The 18,854-nt window shown below is 41.4% G+C and overlaps 1 protein-coding gene across 1 annotated transcript in view; it reads right to left on the bottom strand.

Annotated features, from left to right (window-relative positions):
• Nucleotides 1–316: 316 nt before the first annotated feature.
• LOC131987897 (signal-induced proliferation-associated 1-like protein 1) overlaps nucleotides 317–18,854 on the bottom strand; it is a 46,998-nt gene continuing 28,460 nt past the window's right edge. Inside the window, exons 6-21 of the mRNA XM_059352812.1 lie at nucleotides 18,440–18,543; nucleotides 17,993–18,150; nucleotides 13,067–13,646; nucleotides 11,058–11,332; nucleotides 10,717–10,971; nucleotides 9,910–10,053; nucleotides 9,685–9,821; nucleotides 9,514–9,596; nucleotides 7,952–8,370; nucleotides 6,532–6,723; nucleotides 5,811–5,973; nucleotides 4,556–4,754; nucleotides 4,170–4,319; nucleotides 3,853–3,991; nucleotides 3,140–3,218; nucleotides 317–2,102 (exon numbers count right to left, since the gene is read on the bottom strand). Coding sequence (XP_059208795.1) covers nucleotides 1,959–2,102; nucleotides 3,140–3,218; nucleotides 3,853–3,991; nucleotides 4,170–4,319; nucleotides 4,556–4,754; nucleotides 5,811–5,973; nucleotides 6,532–6,723; nucleotides 7,952–8,370; nucleotides 9,514–9,596; nucleotides 9,685–9,821; nucleotides 9,910–10,053; nucleotides 10,717–10,971; nucleotides 11,058–11,332; nucleotides 13,067–13,646; nucleotides 17,993–18,150; nucleotides 18,440–18,543 — 3,221 coding nt within the window. The 3' untranslated portion in view covers nucleotides 317–1,958. The remainder of the gene's footprint in view (nucleotides 2,103–3,139; nucleotides 3,219–3,852; nucleotides 3,992–4,169; nucleotides 4,320–4,555; nucleotides 4,755–5,810; nucleotides 5,974–6,531; nucleotides 6,724–7,951; nucleotides 8,371–9,513; nucleotides 9,597–9,684; nucleotides 9,822–9,909; nucleotides 10,054–10,716; nucleotides 10,972–11,057; nucleotides 11,333–13,066; nucleotides 13,647–17,992; nucleotides 18,151–18,439; nucleotides 18,544–18,854) is intronic.

Raw genomic sequence — 18,854 nt, forward strand, 5'->3', positions numbered from 1 at the left:
TAAATATCTAACCCGTCAGAATAACTAGCCATAACTCTGCAGAACATCACACTGCAGTCATTTCTTGGATGTATAATCACACACGTCTTCACCCTAGTGTTTCCTCATCCATCAATCTGTCCGATCGAGGCTTGTCTGTGTCTGGGCCTCTGCCTCCTATGGAAAAACAGCAGCTCTCTGTTAATCACAACACAAAAGCTGGCCGACACCTCCTGCCAGGCCACTGACAGGTGTCCGTTTACCCTGGAAGCTGCCTCACAAGGCCACAGCAGTTTTGTTGTCATGCCAAGAACAAACGCCACTCTGCGAGAGAAAGTGTAATTCAACAAAATATCTTTAATAGATATAAACATTTTTTACACATCACAGCTCAATGGAATAAGAATCACGTGCAGATCTGCTGTGCTAGGGGACTCATTTGTCTGAGTCCAGCATGGTCGTGGTCTCTGTCCTGTCTTATGACCCTCTTGCACATTGCTCATTTCACCTTTACTATATCCTAGCCGGTAAAGCAGAAATGCATCAAAAATAATCTTGAAAAATAAGAATGAAGGTGCAAATTCTGATGATTATCAAATTGTCCTTATATACAGTTGCACAGTATCCAAGTACAAAAGGAAACCGTTATGAGGCTTACATAAGGACTTTGTGCGGTGGTCTACGGACCAAATTCAGGTCGGGGCTTACAGGCAGATTTACACGCTACAGAGAAAAGTCTGTAGCTGGAATTTTTAGGATTTACACAATCTTACTATGTAATCATATATTCAACAGTACCGATTTAATCTATGAGAGAAGAAGGATCAGATTGAGGCCTTTTTAGCATGCTACGGATGGAGGACACCAGGTGGCGCTGTCAATCAATCCACTGCATAAACTGACAAAAAAAATGTGAGAAGAATTAGTATTTTTGATCAAAAGTTAGCTTTCTCCTGTTGAAAACTAGTTAAAGTTTATATATATATATATATATATATATATATTTTATTTTATTTTTATTGACCATTTATGCACATGCAGAATCGCATATGGCTAATTTTATTTTTTTTGGCCATCGTCTTTGTCATAAATACTCTTTACATATATCAAGGGCAGAGGTGCGAAAATAAATGTTAACATCATATATTTACAATAATCTGAATAAGTGACACATCTCTCTCTCTTTATGGATGTTTAAGAATTTTACAATATATATTCTTTTTATGAGCAGACCAGGAGTCTGGTACAAGTTTTGCTTGCTTTTAACCCTCGTTAAATAGGAGATACAGACTTGACCATAGTGTTTTACAGTGATGTGCTATGCAGAGGGTCTGTCTGTGTGTTTACCTGCTCACACTGCTACATAGCTTCTTTTCTTTTGGTTAATGTTAAAAAATAATCAGTTTTTTCTCTGAATCGGGGGAAATTGAACAGCAATTCACTTACTACACACTTACGTCACTTAATTCTTAGAGACCTCTAATTGAGGACTATTTTCACCACTGGAGGAACACATTTGAAATTGTGTTGGAGCTTTTTAATTGGAAATCTGTGCGCTTGTAATTAGGTTAGCTGGGGAGCTAAATGGGGACAGTAACTTGAAATCCCTTTAGGTTAGTTTCAACATCTTGCTGCATCGGACATGCAGGGATACCAACAATCCATTAGATCAGACACAAAGCGTTGTTTATGAAATCCTAAGGAAAAGGAATGCATGCTGATGAAAACTGACGCACAGCTGCACCACTGCTCTTTTGTCCCGTTAGTTCTGAAGTCTTTCATGGTGATTCAACCACAAATCCACAAGGCTGAAGACGGTCCATGTTGGCACTGGTTTGTAAAAAAAAAGCCAGAGAGAAAACAGTTCATGTTGTGAGTTTTTATAAGTGATTCTGTTGTGTGTGCAGCTCTGAAGTTTCACATCTGCTTGAGTAGTGGTCAAACTCCTAATGTCGAGCAGTCTGCAGCAGCCATGTGCATCAGTTCATGTCGATGGTGTTAAAGACCCACTCTGTGAACTTCTTCAGCTTGGCCGAGGCGCTGTAGGACTCCTCCAGGAGACGCTGGTTGTCCTCTCGCAGGCTCTGTATCTGAGCCTGCAGCGAGGCCTTGGCGTCCTTTTCCTGGTGGTGACAAAGATGTTTTTGAGCAATGTGATCTTCTCTAAAGGTCCAACAACAGACATATTTCATCAACACTGCTTCAGTAAGAAAACTGGCAAGAAAATGATTCTGGTTATTCAAAGCTTTCCAGATTTATTACAGAACATCGTTATGAGAAATGAAAAAACCTGCTATGAAAATGTAATTTAGTCTTTCATCTTGTTTCGGAGCCGAGCAGTCTGTAGCTGAATAGCTGCTTGATATCTATTTATAGTACTTTAAAGCCCCATTTAAATGCTTTTCTAAGGTAAAACAATTAACCCTCTTAACCCCACCATCCCACACGAATGATACTGAAGCGTATGTTCTCTTTAAACAACCGCCAAAAACACACCATTACTCTTAAAAAGAAACTGTTAAACAGGCATTATCATCGGAATTTGACTTTTCAGATAGTCATTGAATGGATCATAGGTTACAGAAGTTTCTCTAAAATTGTGACATTTCTGTCAAAACACTTTATTCAACATGTCTCTTTGAAAACGTTGCCAAAAATAAAGCGTTTGGAATAACTAGATCCTGTTTAAAACATTAAATTCAAATATTGGGTGTAAAAAGGTAAATAGTTCAATATGTATATCATGTGGAGACACAATTATTTTTTTCTAATATCCATGATATTGTGGGCAATTGAAAAAAATGTTTATATATAAATTCCATTTTTTCCCCAATTAAATAGAAAATAAATTATCAGAGAAAAGCAACTTGCATTTTTTATTTTTTTTATGATTTATGTCAGTTATGTCATAACTGTATTATTCTGCACCAAAGAAATGTATTGAGTTGTTCCCACTTCTAGCCATGAGTGACATAGTTACATAGAGCTGCAGGACTTAATATATTTTATTTATATATTTCATATATTGCAGTGTAAAATGTAGAAAGAGAAAAAAACGCCCTGAAATGCCTTGTTGGGGTTCAGAGGGAAGTGTTTCTTGTTTGTATTTCTCAAAAACAATAAATGTGAACATGTAGAGTAGCATGAAACTAGGAAGCACCTTCTTCAAGTCCTCCTGTAGCGCCTTCACCATTGACTCCAGCTGGCTGACCTTCCCCATCAGGCAGGCCGGAGTTTCTCTGTGGGAAAGGAAAACCAAAACATTAGCTGGAAATAAACCGAAACATCAGAGTGAAGTCAAAAGTTTCCATGTTCAAATCCTCCCGTTGAAATGGACTTACTGTCTTTTATAGGGGACCCTTGTCAAACACTGAGCTTTGATAATCAAGTTTTTCTTATTGTGCACTTGCAACCTAGAATAACATTCAGAGCAATCTAAAGAAAATGTTTATCTTCAGGTTTAAATCTAAATGGTTAATTTCATCCCATTACACTCCCAGCTGTTCTTGTTTTAGCTGAGTCTTTTGCTTTGAAATGCAATTGTTTTAATTTTTCTTCAGGTTTTACAATTTTCCCAAATTGGCTTTTTATAAATATATATTTTTTCTTTGTTTCAAAGTTGTGTGTTGATGTGTTTCTTGGTTACTACCCTTTGTTTTTATTTTCTTTAAATGAGTTCTCTACCTCATTTACAATTTACACAGCTGATGATTTTAATCACTAATTAGTCATCCAGTGGATGACTAATTAGTGATATCAGCTGCAGCAATGTTTCATGAGGGTGAAATCTGCAGGATCTTGCTTGGCACAGTGCTGGACACCAATGGACTAAACCAAACACTGGTTCCTGGGCCACGACCTGAGGCCTCTTACCCAGGAGAGGGCTGTCTCAGCGGGGCTGCCTGAGGCTCAGCCTGCTGGGGACTGGTGGCTGCTGCTGCTGCTGCTGCTGCTGCTGCGCTCTCAGCCATGGAGCTCTCCTCTTGAGCTGCGAGGAAGACCAGCCTCTGCTCTGAATAAAAGAGACAAAAGATGCATTATTAGATTTGGAGACTACAGACTAATAGTGCCCTCTTCTGGTGAGACTTAAGATGGCAGTTTTTTTTTTTTGCCACTGAAAAGAAATATCAGTAATTAACCTTCACTTTTAAAGATTTCGAGGAGGAAATGAAAACTTGACGTGTGCCTACCCTCAAAGGCCTTGGCAGCGTCCACCAGGTGGGCCCAATCCAGGGGGCCATCTGCCCCAGTGTCAGGCAGGGGCATGAGGACAGCGTCCTGCAGCTGCTGCCTCTTCCTCTCCTGCTCCAGCTCGGAGCTCTCTGGGGCTGTCAGGTCTCCTGGGAAGGAGAAAACAGCAAAGTTAAACACAGTGGACAGCATTTGTATCTCTTATCACAAGGAAAATAAAAAAAATAGAGAAAATTTCCAACCAAAAGTGAGTGAGTTTCGTTTAAAGTTTTAAACTAAAGTTTATCAACCGTATTATGCAAATCACATTATCCTACTTTATAACTTTTGTTCTCAAAAATGCATCATTTTGCCACCTCCTCAGCTAGAAAAACTGAACATTTACCCAAGGATTTGTGTGAGGCTCGCCGGCTTGGTCCATGGCGAGCAGTGGGTGAGCGAGGCATCGTGGAACAGCTGAACAGAAGGTCAGTAGGCGTGTCGCGCTGTCCACTGGAGGACGGCTCCCTCTGGCCGCTGTAAATACTCTCGTCTGACAGAGTTCTGTGGAGGGAGCGGCGAGTGGGTGGTGGAGCAGGAAATGGCTGAAGGTAGGGATGGAAACAAATTTGTGTTTATTGTTCTCCTGAACACATTTATATGGATAAAAAAATAGTTTTAGTTAACTTTACTTTTAACTCAATTAACTGAACATTCCGGAAGTAACTTTTGAGCAGGACCAACTCCCGCCCGGCAACATGACGAACAAACATACCCGCCTATGAAGGACGAAAAATGACTAAATAAATAAATGACTAAATGTAGAAATACAATAATTTATAATATATATGTATGTATGTATGTATATATATATATATATATATATATATATATATAGTGTGATACATATACATATATATATATATATATAGTGTGATACATATACATATATATATATATATATACACACAATTGGTAGAGTGTAGTGTAAATCACTTTGGACAAAAGCGCTATATAAGTGCACTCCATTTATTATTTATTTTAATTTCAGTATTTATTTATTCATTTATTCCTAAATTTTAATGTATTTATTTTGTTATTTCCACAAATTTATTTTTATTCATTTATTTCTACATTTATTGATTTAGTTATCTATTTATTAATTTATTTTTCACTTGTGTATTTTTTATCCTTCATATCCACCCACCACACACAATTCATTTTGATTTTGACTTTTCAAGTCAGAGGACGAAAACAATAAATTAAATTACTATCATTTTAATTTCCTTTTTAAATTAATTTTTCCTTTACTTTTTTATTTAAAATTTCAGAAAATTGTCCCTTTTTTACCGACATGAAAACAAACAAACAAACATGACAAACAGTACGGAAAAAAAATAATAATAAAATGAAATTAGACTGAATTGTACATGCACTCTTTCTATGAACTGGCAGGATTTTTATTTTTTATTTAAATGTCCTCATTATTCAACACTCATGGTCTCACCTGCATGCTTCTTGTTTTACCCAGAACTGAATCCGGGTTTAAAATTAAGACAGAACACCTCCTGCGCAGGTACCAGACCAGAATCAGGACTGGTGAGGGATCACTGTACTATGTATCGAGCATCTGTATAGACGTTTAGAGCCTGTCTCAGTACCTTCTCTTCATTTGTAGTTGGTGGCGGGCTGTCCAGCGTGATGAGCTTCTTCAAGTCTTCTTCCAGACTCGACTTGGCAGTGTGCCGCTGGGGCGACTGGGAGCCCCGGAGATTGGCCCTGAGCTGCGGCTGACCACCAAGCAGACCGTCACTCTGGTGCCGTCTGGAGATTAAACCGAGATTGAGAAGTTCCTCTTAAATCCAAATAACACACATTATGTAGAAAAATCAGGAAGCAAAGGTAATGCAGGTGGAGACAGGCCTGTGATTAAAGGTCAGCAGTTCAGATTCTGAGGCTGCAGAGTAATCTCCGTGATGTTAACATGCCTTGGACAAGACACTTAACCACTTAATTGCTTCACTGCGGTTTGCTGAGCAGCTGTGCAGTGTGAAAACAGCAGTTTCCTTCAACCACAATGATGCATCAGCCTTTGGGCCAAACAATGACACATAGACCAGTGAATGAATGATCAGGGGCAATTATGTTTAGTCACCCTTCTTTGGGACCGGAAAAATGTTGTTGCAAAAGACAAAAGGCTTCATATGGAACTCCACCACATGGTGGCAGTGTTGGCTAAATAAAAAAAGTATTATTCAGTGGGCAGGCAGTGAGACAAAATAATAAAATATTTATTTCTTTCCCCCAGTCTCACAAACATCAACACAAACATATTTCTACACTGAATGATACTTTTCCAACCTGCAGTTCACACGGTCTTACTTGCGAGTGCTGCCAAAGTCCACAGAGTTGACGGTTCCCCCGGGTTTCCTCCAGCCGATCAGGTACTTGGAGGTGGCTCCTTGGCGAGGGTAGAAGCTCTTGCTCCCCGGTGATGTGGGCGAGGTGGACGCAGCAGCTGCCTCGTCCTGCCCCTGGTCCATCGGACTCCCTGAGTGGCCGGAGCTGAGCGTGCTGGAGAGAAAGAGAAGAAGGTTAGCGGGGATATAAAAGTAAAATAAAAGTGAGTCTGAAACTAAAATAAGCAGAGAAAGTACTTTTAGTAAACAGAAGCTGCATAAAAATAAATTAGAATAGAGATCAGATCACATTTGATATTCCAGGAAATGGTGCAGCAGTTGCTTCACAAGGGAGGATAAACTAGTGCAAGGATTAAATATTAAACAGTCCCACCATTTATTATTTTTGAAACATTTTTCTGTAACTTTTTCCTTCATAATTTATTGTATTACCTATTTTACTCTATCATTACGTTATTTATTTTCTCATTTATTTATTTTAACTTAAATGTGTACCCCTGGTATGAAGTTTTGTGTGTACATACAGTTTGTGTGTGATAAACTAAAATTATTAATTATTCATGTTATATTATTAAACATACTAGCACCAGGGGCAGATTAAGTGGCTGTACAATACTATTCACATCTGGGATTTTTATTGTTTAATTTTGTTTTTGCCTTGGTTCAGTTAGCACAAAAATGAATTCCCCCAGATGGCCTCGATACTTTGCTTCTAGTTCAAACTGTCAAAAATATTTTTGTACAGTTTGCATTTATAAACAGAACATAAACTGATTTTTTTGCTACATTTCTCACTTTCTCTGCAGATGGGATCAGCTGATGACTTTACAGATATAAAAATAGGGTGCAGTGTCCTTGTGCTTCATTTCCAGCAACTTCAAAAAGACATTTCTCCGTAGTTTGACATAAAAGCTTGAATTTTCAAACGGCAAGTTTTGTGTCTGCGTGCTGGCGCGCGTGTGCATGCACATACTATAAAACAAAGCTGCCAATGTACAGGTCTGCTGGAGCTGAGTTATTTCTGGCTGAGAGGAGAGGAGAGGGAGGAAAGCTTTAGTTGATTCAAAAGGAAATGGGATTTAAAGAGGGGGGGGGGAACAGTGCTGAGCTCACAGTCTGCATTTCTAGCAACTTCAAGCACTTCCTTTCTATCATGGATACTGGGAGACGGAGATCCATACAAATGCAAAACCACACACACATACGCAGAATTATTCAGTCCTCCTCTCTCTCTTTGTTAACGCCAAACCGCAGAGCTTTGGACTTTTCCATCTGGGATGGTACCGGATATATCTGGACTACAATAAATCACTGTCTGTTTAATGAAACATTGATGCAAGGCCAAAAATTCCTCAGCTGACTCAAACAGAACGGCAGCACACCTGGAGTGGGAGGCAGCATCACTCAGGCTGTAGGAGCCTCCATCAGGAGCTAGAGGAAAGGCCGTCGGACTCTTCGCCGGGATCTCGCTGCCTCCGATGGCGAGCAGAGCGTCCGGGGTCGGAGGTGAAGAGTCCGTGGCCCTCTGGCTGCCCGTCGGGTCGTCCTGCCATGCCATTTTGTCTTTGGCCCTGAAGGCACCGGTGGAGGAAGCTGTGCTGCTTTGTGTGGCGGTGAAGGAGGTGGCGTCGATGCCGCTGTCGGTGGAGGCGCCCTGCAGGTAGCCGTTGAGCTCGAGGTCGCTCCGCACTCCCGAACGCGAGCCGACCTCGTACCACTTCTCGTCACTGTGGGCGGAGCTGGAGGCATTGCTGGACAGTGTGTTGCTGCTCGACTGGCTGGATGAATACGGAGCATCCGGCTATTCAGACAGATAAATCAAATTGAAGCCATTACAGTACATCATTCAAATTTTCATCCACATTATATTGTAAGCTCAGTCAACTGTCACTGTTCAAAGGGTGACCCCCTCAACTCACACTTCACTGCTAGAGCTCTCCACTTATCTGACACTGGCCTCTTAGTCATTCAAAACTACAGATAGACAGGTGATTACGCCTCTGCCTTCACAGCCCCGAAGCTTGGGACGATCTCCAACCCTCTCTTAGCTCCGCTCTTTCCCAAACTGATTTAAAGCTCAGCTTAAAACTCTGACTTATCACCCCCTTTATGCTCCCCTCCTGTTTGTTTTATTCAGTTGTCTGTCATCTGGTTGATTTATCACTTACATTTTATTGTTCCTTATACATTTTATTGTTCTTTTACAACTGTACAGTACTTTGGTCAGCTTCTATTGTTTTTTTAATGTGCTCTTTAAATAAATTTAACTTGACATGATTAGAATCGGTATATATGTTGTCGATCTAATTTAAGATAACTATATATCTGTCAGAATCACTTTATTCTACATGTTGCATTTAAATGGTCTTCAAAAATAAACTGTTTGGAATAACTAGATCCTGGTTTAAGGTAAGGGTTCACTTAAAATCTGTTTACACAGAGCAGAGAGGAGAATTGTAGTCAGAATTGTGCTGACTCCATAAAGCTGCAGGACTTATGGATTTTATATATTGCAGTGAAATACAAGGCCACAGTGAGTAAAATCTTAAAGAGCAAAGAATTCCCTGAAATGGCTTGTTGGGGTTCAGAGGGTTACTACAGGTTAAGGCTATCAAAATTATCAATACTTTTTTGATACCATGTTTAAAATGATATGATCTCTGTTGATTATCCATTCAATAGTACTGAAGCTATAAAAAGCTGATATTAATTGCTATTCACATTATCACATACTATACCAGCACTGTGTGCAGGTGCTTATTAAAAAAAATCCTATTTAATTTTCCTAGGACAGGTTTTTCTTGTTATCCAAAAGAGGTACCGAGTTTAAAATTCTACTATTAAAACCTTACCACAGGGCCTCCTTTATCAACGTGTAACCTGCCATCGCATAGTGTGTGTGAGGACATTTCATACACTATGGTGCTTGGTAATTACTGCTCACCTTGGTGCTTTTGTTCGGAGACATGTGGCTGCCCTGCTCGGACAGCTGGAGTCGAGGAATCACCGCCTTGGAAACCACAGTGTCTGTGAGAAGCAGAGACATGATGAGTGCTAGTAACAGGCATGTTTTATTGAATGCTATCACTAACTCAGAGTGTTGAGCTCCTCTTACCTGCACCAGTTTTGTCCCCCTCCCCAGTTCGGGACCATCCAACACCAGAACTAGAGCACGCTTTGATACCATTGATGCCCTCACCTGCCACCTGCCGCACTGCTGACACAGGGGACTGGCAGTTGTTGTTATTAAACCTAGAGGGGAGATGGGGAAGGTCAGTATGTTTCCTGGTAGTTCAGAAGGCAAATTTAACCCAAAGTGAGGGACAGAAGAAGAACCTACCCATCAGGCATCGACTTCTGCCTCCACTGACTGGAGCCCATGGTGTCTGTGTAGGGGAGGCTGGAGGGGGAGTTTGTGTTGTGCACCGTGCGGCCCATCACAATGGAGCAGGCGAGAGCGTAGTTGTCGTTCCCTGGGGAATATCTGTAACGACACATAAGTATGTCATTAACTATACAGCCGGCAGGATTGGAAAGTATGTCTCTTTAAGTAGTCACCAAAAATGCACCATTTACTGTAGAAAGAAACTGTAAAAACAGGTATTATCGTCGAAATATTAACTTTCTGACAGTCCTTGAAAGGATCATAGGTTACAAAAGTTCCCGTTAGAAAAAGTAACCAAAAAGAAGCTTAAAATTGTGATATTTCTGTCAAAATCACTTTAATCTACATTATTCTGCAAATAAAGTGTTTGTTATAACTAGATCCTGTCAAAAACATTAAATTCTGCTCCTCAGCAACACTGAAGCCATGATTGATTCTGCTGAGATGAACGGTCACATGACAAATATTCACTGAAAATCTGTTTACACAGAGCAGAGAGGAGAGGACAGGAGAGGTTGGGCACATGGAAAAGGTTTTTATAAATAAATTTCATTTTATTCCAATTATTAAAAATGTATTCATCAGATAAATTCAACTTCATGTAAAAAGACATGTTTGAGTTGTCCCCACTTCTAGTCATGATTGTGCTGATTCCATAGAGCTGCAGGACTTTTGTATTTTATAGATTGCAGTGAAATACAAAGCCACAGTGAGTAACATGTAAACAGATATAAAAAAAAAGCCTTGTATTTAATATATAACCTTTTGGGGTTGATGGGTCGCCCGTCACTGGAGACACTTCTTGGAATAGCAGCAGAGTTACTGAAGTCTGAAGGCGGGGCCTTGATCAGGGTCCCCCCTGTGCCAGCAGCACGTGTTTGAGGGCTGGATGAGGTGCGTGGCCACTTGGTGTTGTTGTTGTTGGTGGGGCGGAAAGGGAACTTTAACTCGTAGGGCATGCCCTCCTTGTGGTTCTTGTAATCCACCAGCGGCATGTGGTAGATTTCTGAGCAGCCTCTGTTGGCACACAGAGCGTCAAAACAGTCTCCATTTCCCCCCCAAAAAATCAGCACAAAATAAAAGTTCATGTATATCAACTTTACCTGCGCGGTGTGGAGTCCTCATGTGGGGGGATGATCACGACCTTGACAGTAACGGAGGTCCTGAGCAGGTCGATCATCTGCTCGTGAGACAGCGAGGCCACCGACACCTTGCAGATCTCCACCAATCGGCTGCCCTGCCTGAGCCCGGCCTGCCAAGCGTAGCCGTAGGGCTCCACCTCGGCCACAATGCCCTCAAAGTTGACATGAAAGCCCAGCTGGCCCAGGGCATTACGGCGCAGGGTCATCTCTGTGGTCTGACTGCCCTTGGTCAACAGCTACAGAAGAAGGAGCAGGGAGGAATCAGACAGGATACATGCATAATGTATAAGACACTCTAATAAAAGAGTCTTTTGCAGGTAAACTAATATACCCTCTTCAAAGCAACCACAGCTTTTAAGATGCATCTGACACTAGCTCTAATCCCACCCCAGCTGAGGCTCATATTTCAGTCACATACTATGAATACTAATCACTGGAATTTAAATAATTCAGCTCATGATCACTGTCTACCATTAGTAACCATAAGCAGCTCTTCCTCTACCTGTGGGAAGTTTACAGAGAAGTAAATAGTAGCAAGTTGCCGAAGAAAGCATAGTCTCATGCATGTCGTAAAAAACACCAGAAGAGCACGTGCCAGTACTGGTAGCAGTTTGTTACCATCAACGGGTTATGCAGTGTCAGGAGAACGAGCCAAATGCCCTACCTTCACAACGATGAAAACCTCAGTAATGATATCATATCACCAAATGACTATGTATTGTGCAATGCATGACTTATAATCATAGACAACAGCTGTGGCTTTTTCGTAAACTGTATAATTTGAGGCTACGCCCCAATGTTACTATAATAACATCAACAATACTTATTTCTTCATACTACTGTTGTCAAGGAAGTGGGCAGAGGTACGGTACAACACATCATGCGACTGCAAGTCACTCAAAACACTGAAAAACATCACCAAGCATGTCTTGTCTTGCTGTTCATTAGTTACAGGGATTCTCTCAAAGGACCACTGGGACACTGGTAACTTGATTTAAAAATGCATGTTTATTCTACTGTAGTGGATAATAGATGCTGGAATCATCAGATGCCCCGCGATATATTATAATCACGATAGAGAAACTGTAAAAACAGGCAATATCGTCAGAATTTGAACTTTCCAACAGTCCTTGAACAGATCATAGGTTACGAAACTTTCTGTTAGAAAAAGTTACCAAAACAAAGCTTAAAAAACCCCAATTGGAATAACTAAATCCAGTTAAAACAGAAAACGGGAAACATTAAATTCTGATCCTGAGAGACACTATGAAGCCATTATTGATTCTGCTGCGACAAACAGCCATGTGACAAATTTTCACTGAAAATCTGTTTACACAGAGCAGAGAGGAGAGGACAGGAGAGGTTGGAAGTAAAGGCTGTAAGAATGCAAATTGTTCAATATGTATAATATATAATATATTTACATTATTTATGACACTTGTGAGCACTTAGAAAAATGTTGTTTATATAAATTCCATTTTATTCAATTTTTTTTTAAATATCAGAGAGATTCAACTTGCATTTTTTCTGTTTGTCTGTGTTATTCTGCACAAACGACATTTTTGATGTTTTTCGCCTAGCCATGATTGTGCTGATTCCAAAGAGCTGCTTATAGACTTATAGATATTATTATATATTGCAATAAAATACCCTTATTTATACAGTCTAAATTGAGTCAATTGTAGAGAACAAAAAACACCCTAGTCGGATTCAGAGGGTAATGATAAGATATTGTTGCACAAACTGCCATGATACTATGCTGTATAGCTTCCCCTCCTACCCCTATTGGATAAGATTTGGAGATAACAAGGTAAAATGAAAATAGAATGATAAAAGCAGTATACTGTATATTCAGCCAGTGAGAGGTACAGGCACCGTGTGTTCGTGTTCAGTGTAACCTCTGACAGCTGCAGCAGATGGTGTGTGCTAATGAGATGTACTGTCGCAGACAGTTGTGTTGCCCCACTGACCTCCAGTCTCTTGACAACCTCTCCAAAGTCTTCTGTGTTGTTATTGATGGATCGCAGCGACACACTCTCACCACGCTCGTAGTAGATCTTCATGGAGGCGGGGCTCCCCGTCGACCAGCCGATAACATCACGCGTGGCGCAGTTAAACACAACCGCTTTGGCCTCCTGGTCCAACAGGATGATGAAGTCATTTGAAATGGCCAACAGGCATTCACGTTCGGCACCGGCCACCTGATCTTCAGCGTGAACCTGCCAGGTCACGGCCCCCAGGCTCCGAAGCTCCGCCCCGCTGTACGGACGCACCTTCTCCCGTCGTTTGTGCGCCAGAGAAATGAAGGGGAACTTCCCAGTGGGTTCAACCGGAGTGCTGGTCACGTGACGCTCCGCCAAGTCTCGAAGATACTCCTGCCGCGTGCGTGTCGCCATGGCACCAAACTTATCTGACTTGTGGGCTGCGTTCTCAGCGTTGATGACTTTGCCCAACAGGAAGTCCCTGAAGACAGTGGACTTGGGGAAGGTCACGCCCTTGGGGATTGGCGGGCCAAAGGAGGGAACGTCCTGGGAACGGGTGACAGCCACACTGAAGAGAGGAAAACAAAGAAAAAAATGATAATCCTTAGTTGATCAAAATGCGGTCCGCCTGCCAGTGGTTACCTTCGAAAAAACACTTTGTGCTGCTCCTGAACCTGACATGAAATGCATGCATTTTATTTTAATCATCTGCTGTCCATTTTAATATTTTCACTTTCAAAAGCTTACATCTAATTACAACTCTAACTAGTCCGCTACTGATTCAAGCTTTAAAATAATATGAAATAACATAAAATATAAATAGCATGAGCACGCACACGCATGCACACATACATTTTATTCATAGCTCACTTCTCAGGATACTCAAAGACACTTTACAGATTAGTAAGCACAATTAAAAAAAAGAAGAAAACATTCAACAAAATATTTATTTTATTTTATTAATTTTCTATCATTTATTATTTCATATTATTTTCTAAATATTCTGGCTATATTACTCACTGTTTTGAATATCAATTGTGTTTTTGCTTGTATTTAATGTTAAATGCACTTTGTAGCCTCTCACATATAACATTCTCTGTTTTATATCATATTAAACTAGTTAGTAAACTATTTAACTATTAGTTGCAGCCTAACTAAGTCACCGCAAGATGTTAAAAAACACTAAGAGTTGACATAACTTGTTTGTATGATGGTCTGGGGGTAAATAACTGGGGATAAATAGTTCTACTGCAAGGACAAACAGCAGGAGAGCTTGTAAAACAACACACTGGAGACATCTTTACATAGTTTACCTCAACCATTGTTGCCTTTGACCTGTTTCACCCTCCTTTTAAAAGCAAAGTAAAAAGGAGGGTGTTAAAATTCCTGCAGGCAAAACTCTCCTTTTGTTACCCTCGAATGCTCCTATTCCATTTGCACACAATAGCTGTCCGCGAGTTGGATTACTATAAATTAGTTAACAGGTGCAGGTATTGTTGAACCTGTGGTTCGTAAGAAAACTGCCTCAGTGTAGAGCAAAATTGAGCAAAGTGTGCTTTTAAAAATACTGGGATAAATTCAACAATTTTAGGGCAACATGCTTGGATTACCAGTTGGCAGCATGTTTACAGACACTCTAGCTGCATAAATACAGACTATAAGTGGATACATACTGTACATACAGTCAGTAGCATATACACTAAAAAGCCCATTAATGCATGAAAGCCGAGACATGGTCTTGGATAAGCTGATGTGACAGTCCTGACAAGTTTCCATCCCGTCCATTCAACACACTCATAGCCTTTAGCAGAAATGTTGCAAACTACGCCTGACTTCACGTGGCGTATAAATACTATACATCCAATCACAGCTGACAGGCCGGCTCCCAGTGCTGACACCCTGCCACTCTCTGCTACATCATGGTATGGTGGAGCTGTGCGGTGCGGTGCTGTGGCCGGAGCTTGCCAGCACAAAACAGCCTCCTAAACAAAGGTCTAGTTATGCAACCCGCCTTGCTTGGCCCCGTGTGACTTTGAGGCAGCGGTTGAAAGCAGCAGATTAGCACCCCGCTGGCCCCGGGCCACTTACTCCTCTAATGCTTCAGTCTGGCTCAATATGACCTGAGCATTATCCAAATCTCAGCAGCAGGCAACAACAGGCTATTAATAACTGGATGACTCAACAAATCATAACATACTCCTTACTTCTCTAATCTCTATTAATAAAGACATCCCATTATTGACATGGTCTTACGCAAGATGTAAAGTCATATGACGTTCTGGCAAAAATCAAAACACAGTAATCTCTTTGTAGGGAGTCAGGTTTGGAGGAAGAATGTGTGACGAGCGGGCAGCTGAAATCCATAGAGCTTGGTATCAATCACTGCATCAAACCAATACAACAAAGTATAACTCACCTCCTGGTGTCACCAAAACGCAACCATGTTCTCCACAGTGTCACTGCACAATATCTTGAATCTTTCTTGCAATCAATGTGAAGCGACAAACCGTTTTCTTTGGTCGATGATAACTTGATTCTGCTCTGTAGCTACACTCATGATGCGCCACTCAGTGCAGGACTTTGTAGCCCCTGTTCTCTTGTCGCGACCCAGAATATTTTCCAAACCATCAGGGAAAGACATCCGTGGAAAGACTTGTGACAGTCAGTCAGGAATGAAGCCTCGACACATGGTGCCTTGATCCACAGAAAAGGAGAAGAAGAAGCCAAAGGCTGGGAAAGTGTGAGTTTCTCTGGGTGGGGTAGCTAGATTGTCCTCAAGGGTTCTGTGTCTCGCGCCTCTCTATTTCAACCAAACTCAAACATGCCCCCTTTGTGCAAAAAAAAAAAAAAGCAAGTTGAATAAAAGTGTCCACTGAAAAAAAAGGTCTCCAAATAAATTAGCCCAAATTTGACACTGGTGCAAGCGAAGAGACAGAAGGCTGGCCTGACCCATCCGCTCCTGTGATGGACTCTGTGAGCACTGAGGGACTCTGCTCTCAACAATCCTCTCCGCTCACATGCATGTCCGGGTGAAGAGAGCACTTCATGTGCATGGCGCTAACTCCTTCAGACCATTCCGGCTCACGCTGCCCAAAGGCAAAGTGGCAGGCAGGCAGGGAGGGAGAAGAAAAGAGAGAGAGGGGGGAGGCTTGTATTATATGAGTGTGTGAAGAGTGAGCCTTTGAGTGAATTAGTGTGCACGGGAAAAAGTGTGCGCATGTGTGTGTAACTGTGTGCAAGTGAGCTTGAGAAAAGAGGCAAAAAGGAGAAACGGGAGTAAGAGGGATGTGTGTATGTCATATCTGTGTATGCAGAGCAGAGAAAGTGTGTGTATGTGTATGTGTGTGTGTATGTGTGTGTGTGTATGTGTGTGTGTGTGTGTGTGTGTGTGTGGGATACGTGAGTGGGAACGCCACAGAGTTGCAGTCTGATCATCACGAGGCTGAGAATCAGCCAGCGGAGGAGAAGGAGGAGGAGGAGGAATCCCATCAGTTTGGACAGCTACTGCACGGCCAATCTATTCCATTTGATCATAATCAAACTAATTCATATTCTTGCAGACATACAGTAGCTATGAGCACACACAATCCAGAGAGCGAGGACGGTCACGCAACAGGCTTTTATGTTCGACTCATGCCTTCCAGTCAATGCTTTTGTCTTAATGCTACTGTATAAGAACAACACTGCTGGTAGCACTGAAAGTGGTGCAGAGCTTTTAAAGGTCCCATAAAAAGGGTCCAGCTGCACTGAGACGGGAAGTTAAAACCAGGTTTTTATTCAATTTTTGCTACTGGCTTCAGTCAGTCTGGCCTACTTAAAATTGTAATGAGTCACCTCGGTCTCTGGATACGGTCTTATATATTCATAGCTGGTGGGCTACCCTTAACCTCCGGCCCAAGTTCCATTCTCCAAACCTTTCCAAGGCTTTGGTAGATTTTTTAAAAACCTATACTTATGTAGGAAGAGGTTTTTCTGCTTTTTCTTCCTTCCTCCCTTCCTTCCTTCCTTTGACAAACCACAGGACATGTGTAAAAGACTTGTTTCCATTGTGTTCCTTGCACAATTACTGTACACCTCGAAGCTCAAAGGGCTGTTTATTATCTCAAGTTGAACTATTATTACCTCCACCAAGGAGGTTTCGCTTTCGGTACAGTTTCTTTGTCTCTTTGTCTACAGGCCTGACTTTCATGACACTATGGGAGGAGGAAGAAGATGTTATATTTTGGGGAGGATTCGAATCACAGGAGCGATTACACAAATCATTTTTCACTTAAGTTAACAATGTGAGAAAGTGCATTTGTGCTGCACTCGTGGTGTTGGAATAATCGGAAAAATGAGTTCCTGATCATCTTTCACGGCTCGCCTGAGTCCAGTTGGATTAAGAGACAATAGGACACCATCACCTCTCCTACACAGGAGCAAGAAACACACACTAGTTGTTTTGTGTCCCTTTGTTGTCTCTTTGTGTCTCTGTAGTTATTTTGTGTCTCTTTTGGTTGTTTTTTGTCTCTTTGTTGTTGTTTATGTCCTTTGGGGTTGTTTTGCTCCTCTTTGTAGTCATTTTGTGTAGACTTTTCAAGTGATATTTTGTGGGTAAAGCCCAGGGGAACCCCTAACATTTGGGCTGCTGGGTCTGTTCCCTGGTAGGCCCGCTTCCATTCATGCACCTGATCCGTTTCCTTTGCTCTTCGTTGTCGTACAAAGACTGACAATAGCTATCAACATGTTGAAGGCACTGAAGAACAAAATAAGACACATTTTTCCTTTGCAGTGCCCACATTTTTTCTACATTACAACTTAAAGCTCACAAACACATCAAAGTTGGAAGAACGACTATACAACTCAGGAAATGGGAGTCTCCTTGCAGGAGTTCTGTATTCTCAAAGTGCCTTTCTACTTCTGCATTACACCCACCTGTAGCATGTGTTGTCGGAGCAGGGATCGTGCACCCGCACAATGATGAAGACATGTTGAAAGTGAGAGCGAATGGCCTTCGGAGTGAAGGGGTGAGCGCCGGGCTCCTGGAACACGATGGTCACGATGTCGTTTCCTATGTGACGCTTCCTCAGCAACTAGTCATTGCAAAACAACACAGTCTTAATTACAGAAGTATGGAACTTGAAAGCAAATTATTAATTATATAGAATGATGCATTTCATCGTATGAGAAAATAATAAATGTTTCTTTAAAATGAAAGTTGGATCAGAATCAAATCTGATAACTGAGCCACAAGTCACAGCATGCATTCCTCACATTCCCCCTTTCTTTAAGGTTTTCTTTGCTCCGTGTGCTCCAAACAAAGCAGTTTTCCATTTCCTAATATTTAACTAATGGTATACCACAAAGACTGTCCATCGTTACCTGTTGTTTGTTGTTGGGTGTGTAAGGCAGCAGAGTGGACACATGGAACATGATCTCATAGTCCTTGTACGTCGTGTACAGGGAGTGAGTACCCGTGGAATCCGCTGCAGGGAAAAATAGCAATACAGCGTTGAGGCCCATTGCACAATTACTGCCATCCATCTCTCTCACATGTGTACTCTCTCTCTCTACGCTCTCTGTGCAGGACAGGATGCAATTTCACTGAAGCCCAAACACAAGACAATAGTGAACTGTGGATCGATGTCAAAGTGTAAGTGGAGCACCTTTCTGTGTGACAGCACAGTTTGCAGAACAATGGACAGTGTCTAAATGTTTAGAAAAGTAGACTTTAATTCAATGTTTCTTTGTGGACAACAAGGCCATGTACCAGAAATTATAAACTTTGTTTTAGTCG

Source organism: Centropristis striata, chromosome 16 (genome assembly GCF_030273125.1).
Source record: "Centropristis striata isolate RG_2023a ecotype Rhode Island chromosome 16, C.striata_1.0, whole genome shotgun sequence".
Classification (NCBI taxonomy): domain Eukaryota; kingdom Metazoa; phylum Chordata; class Actinopteri; order Perciformes; family Serranidae; genus Centropristis; species Centropristis striata.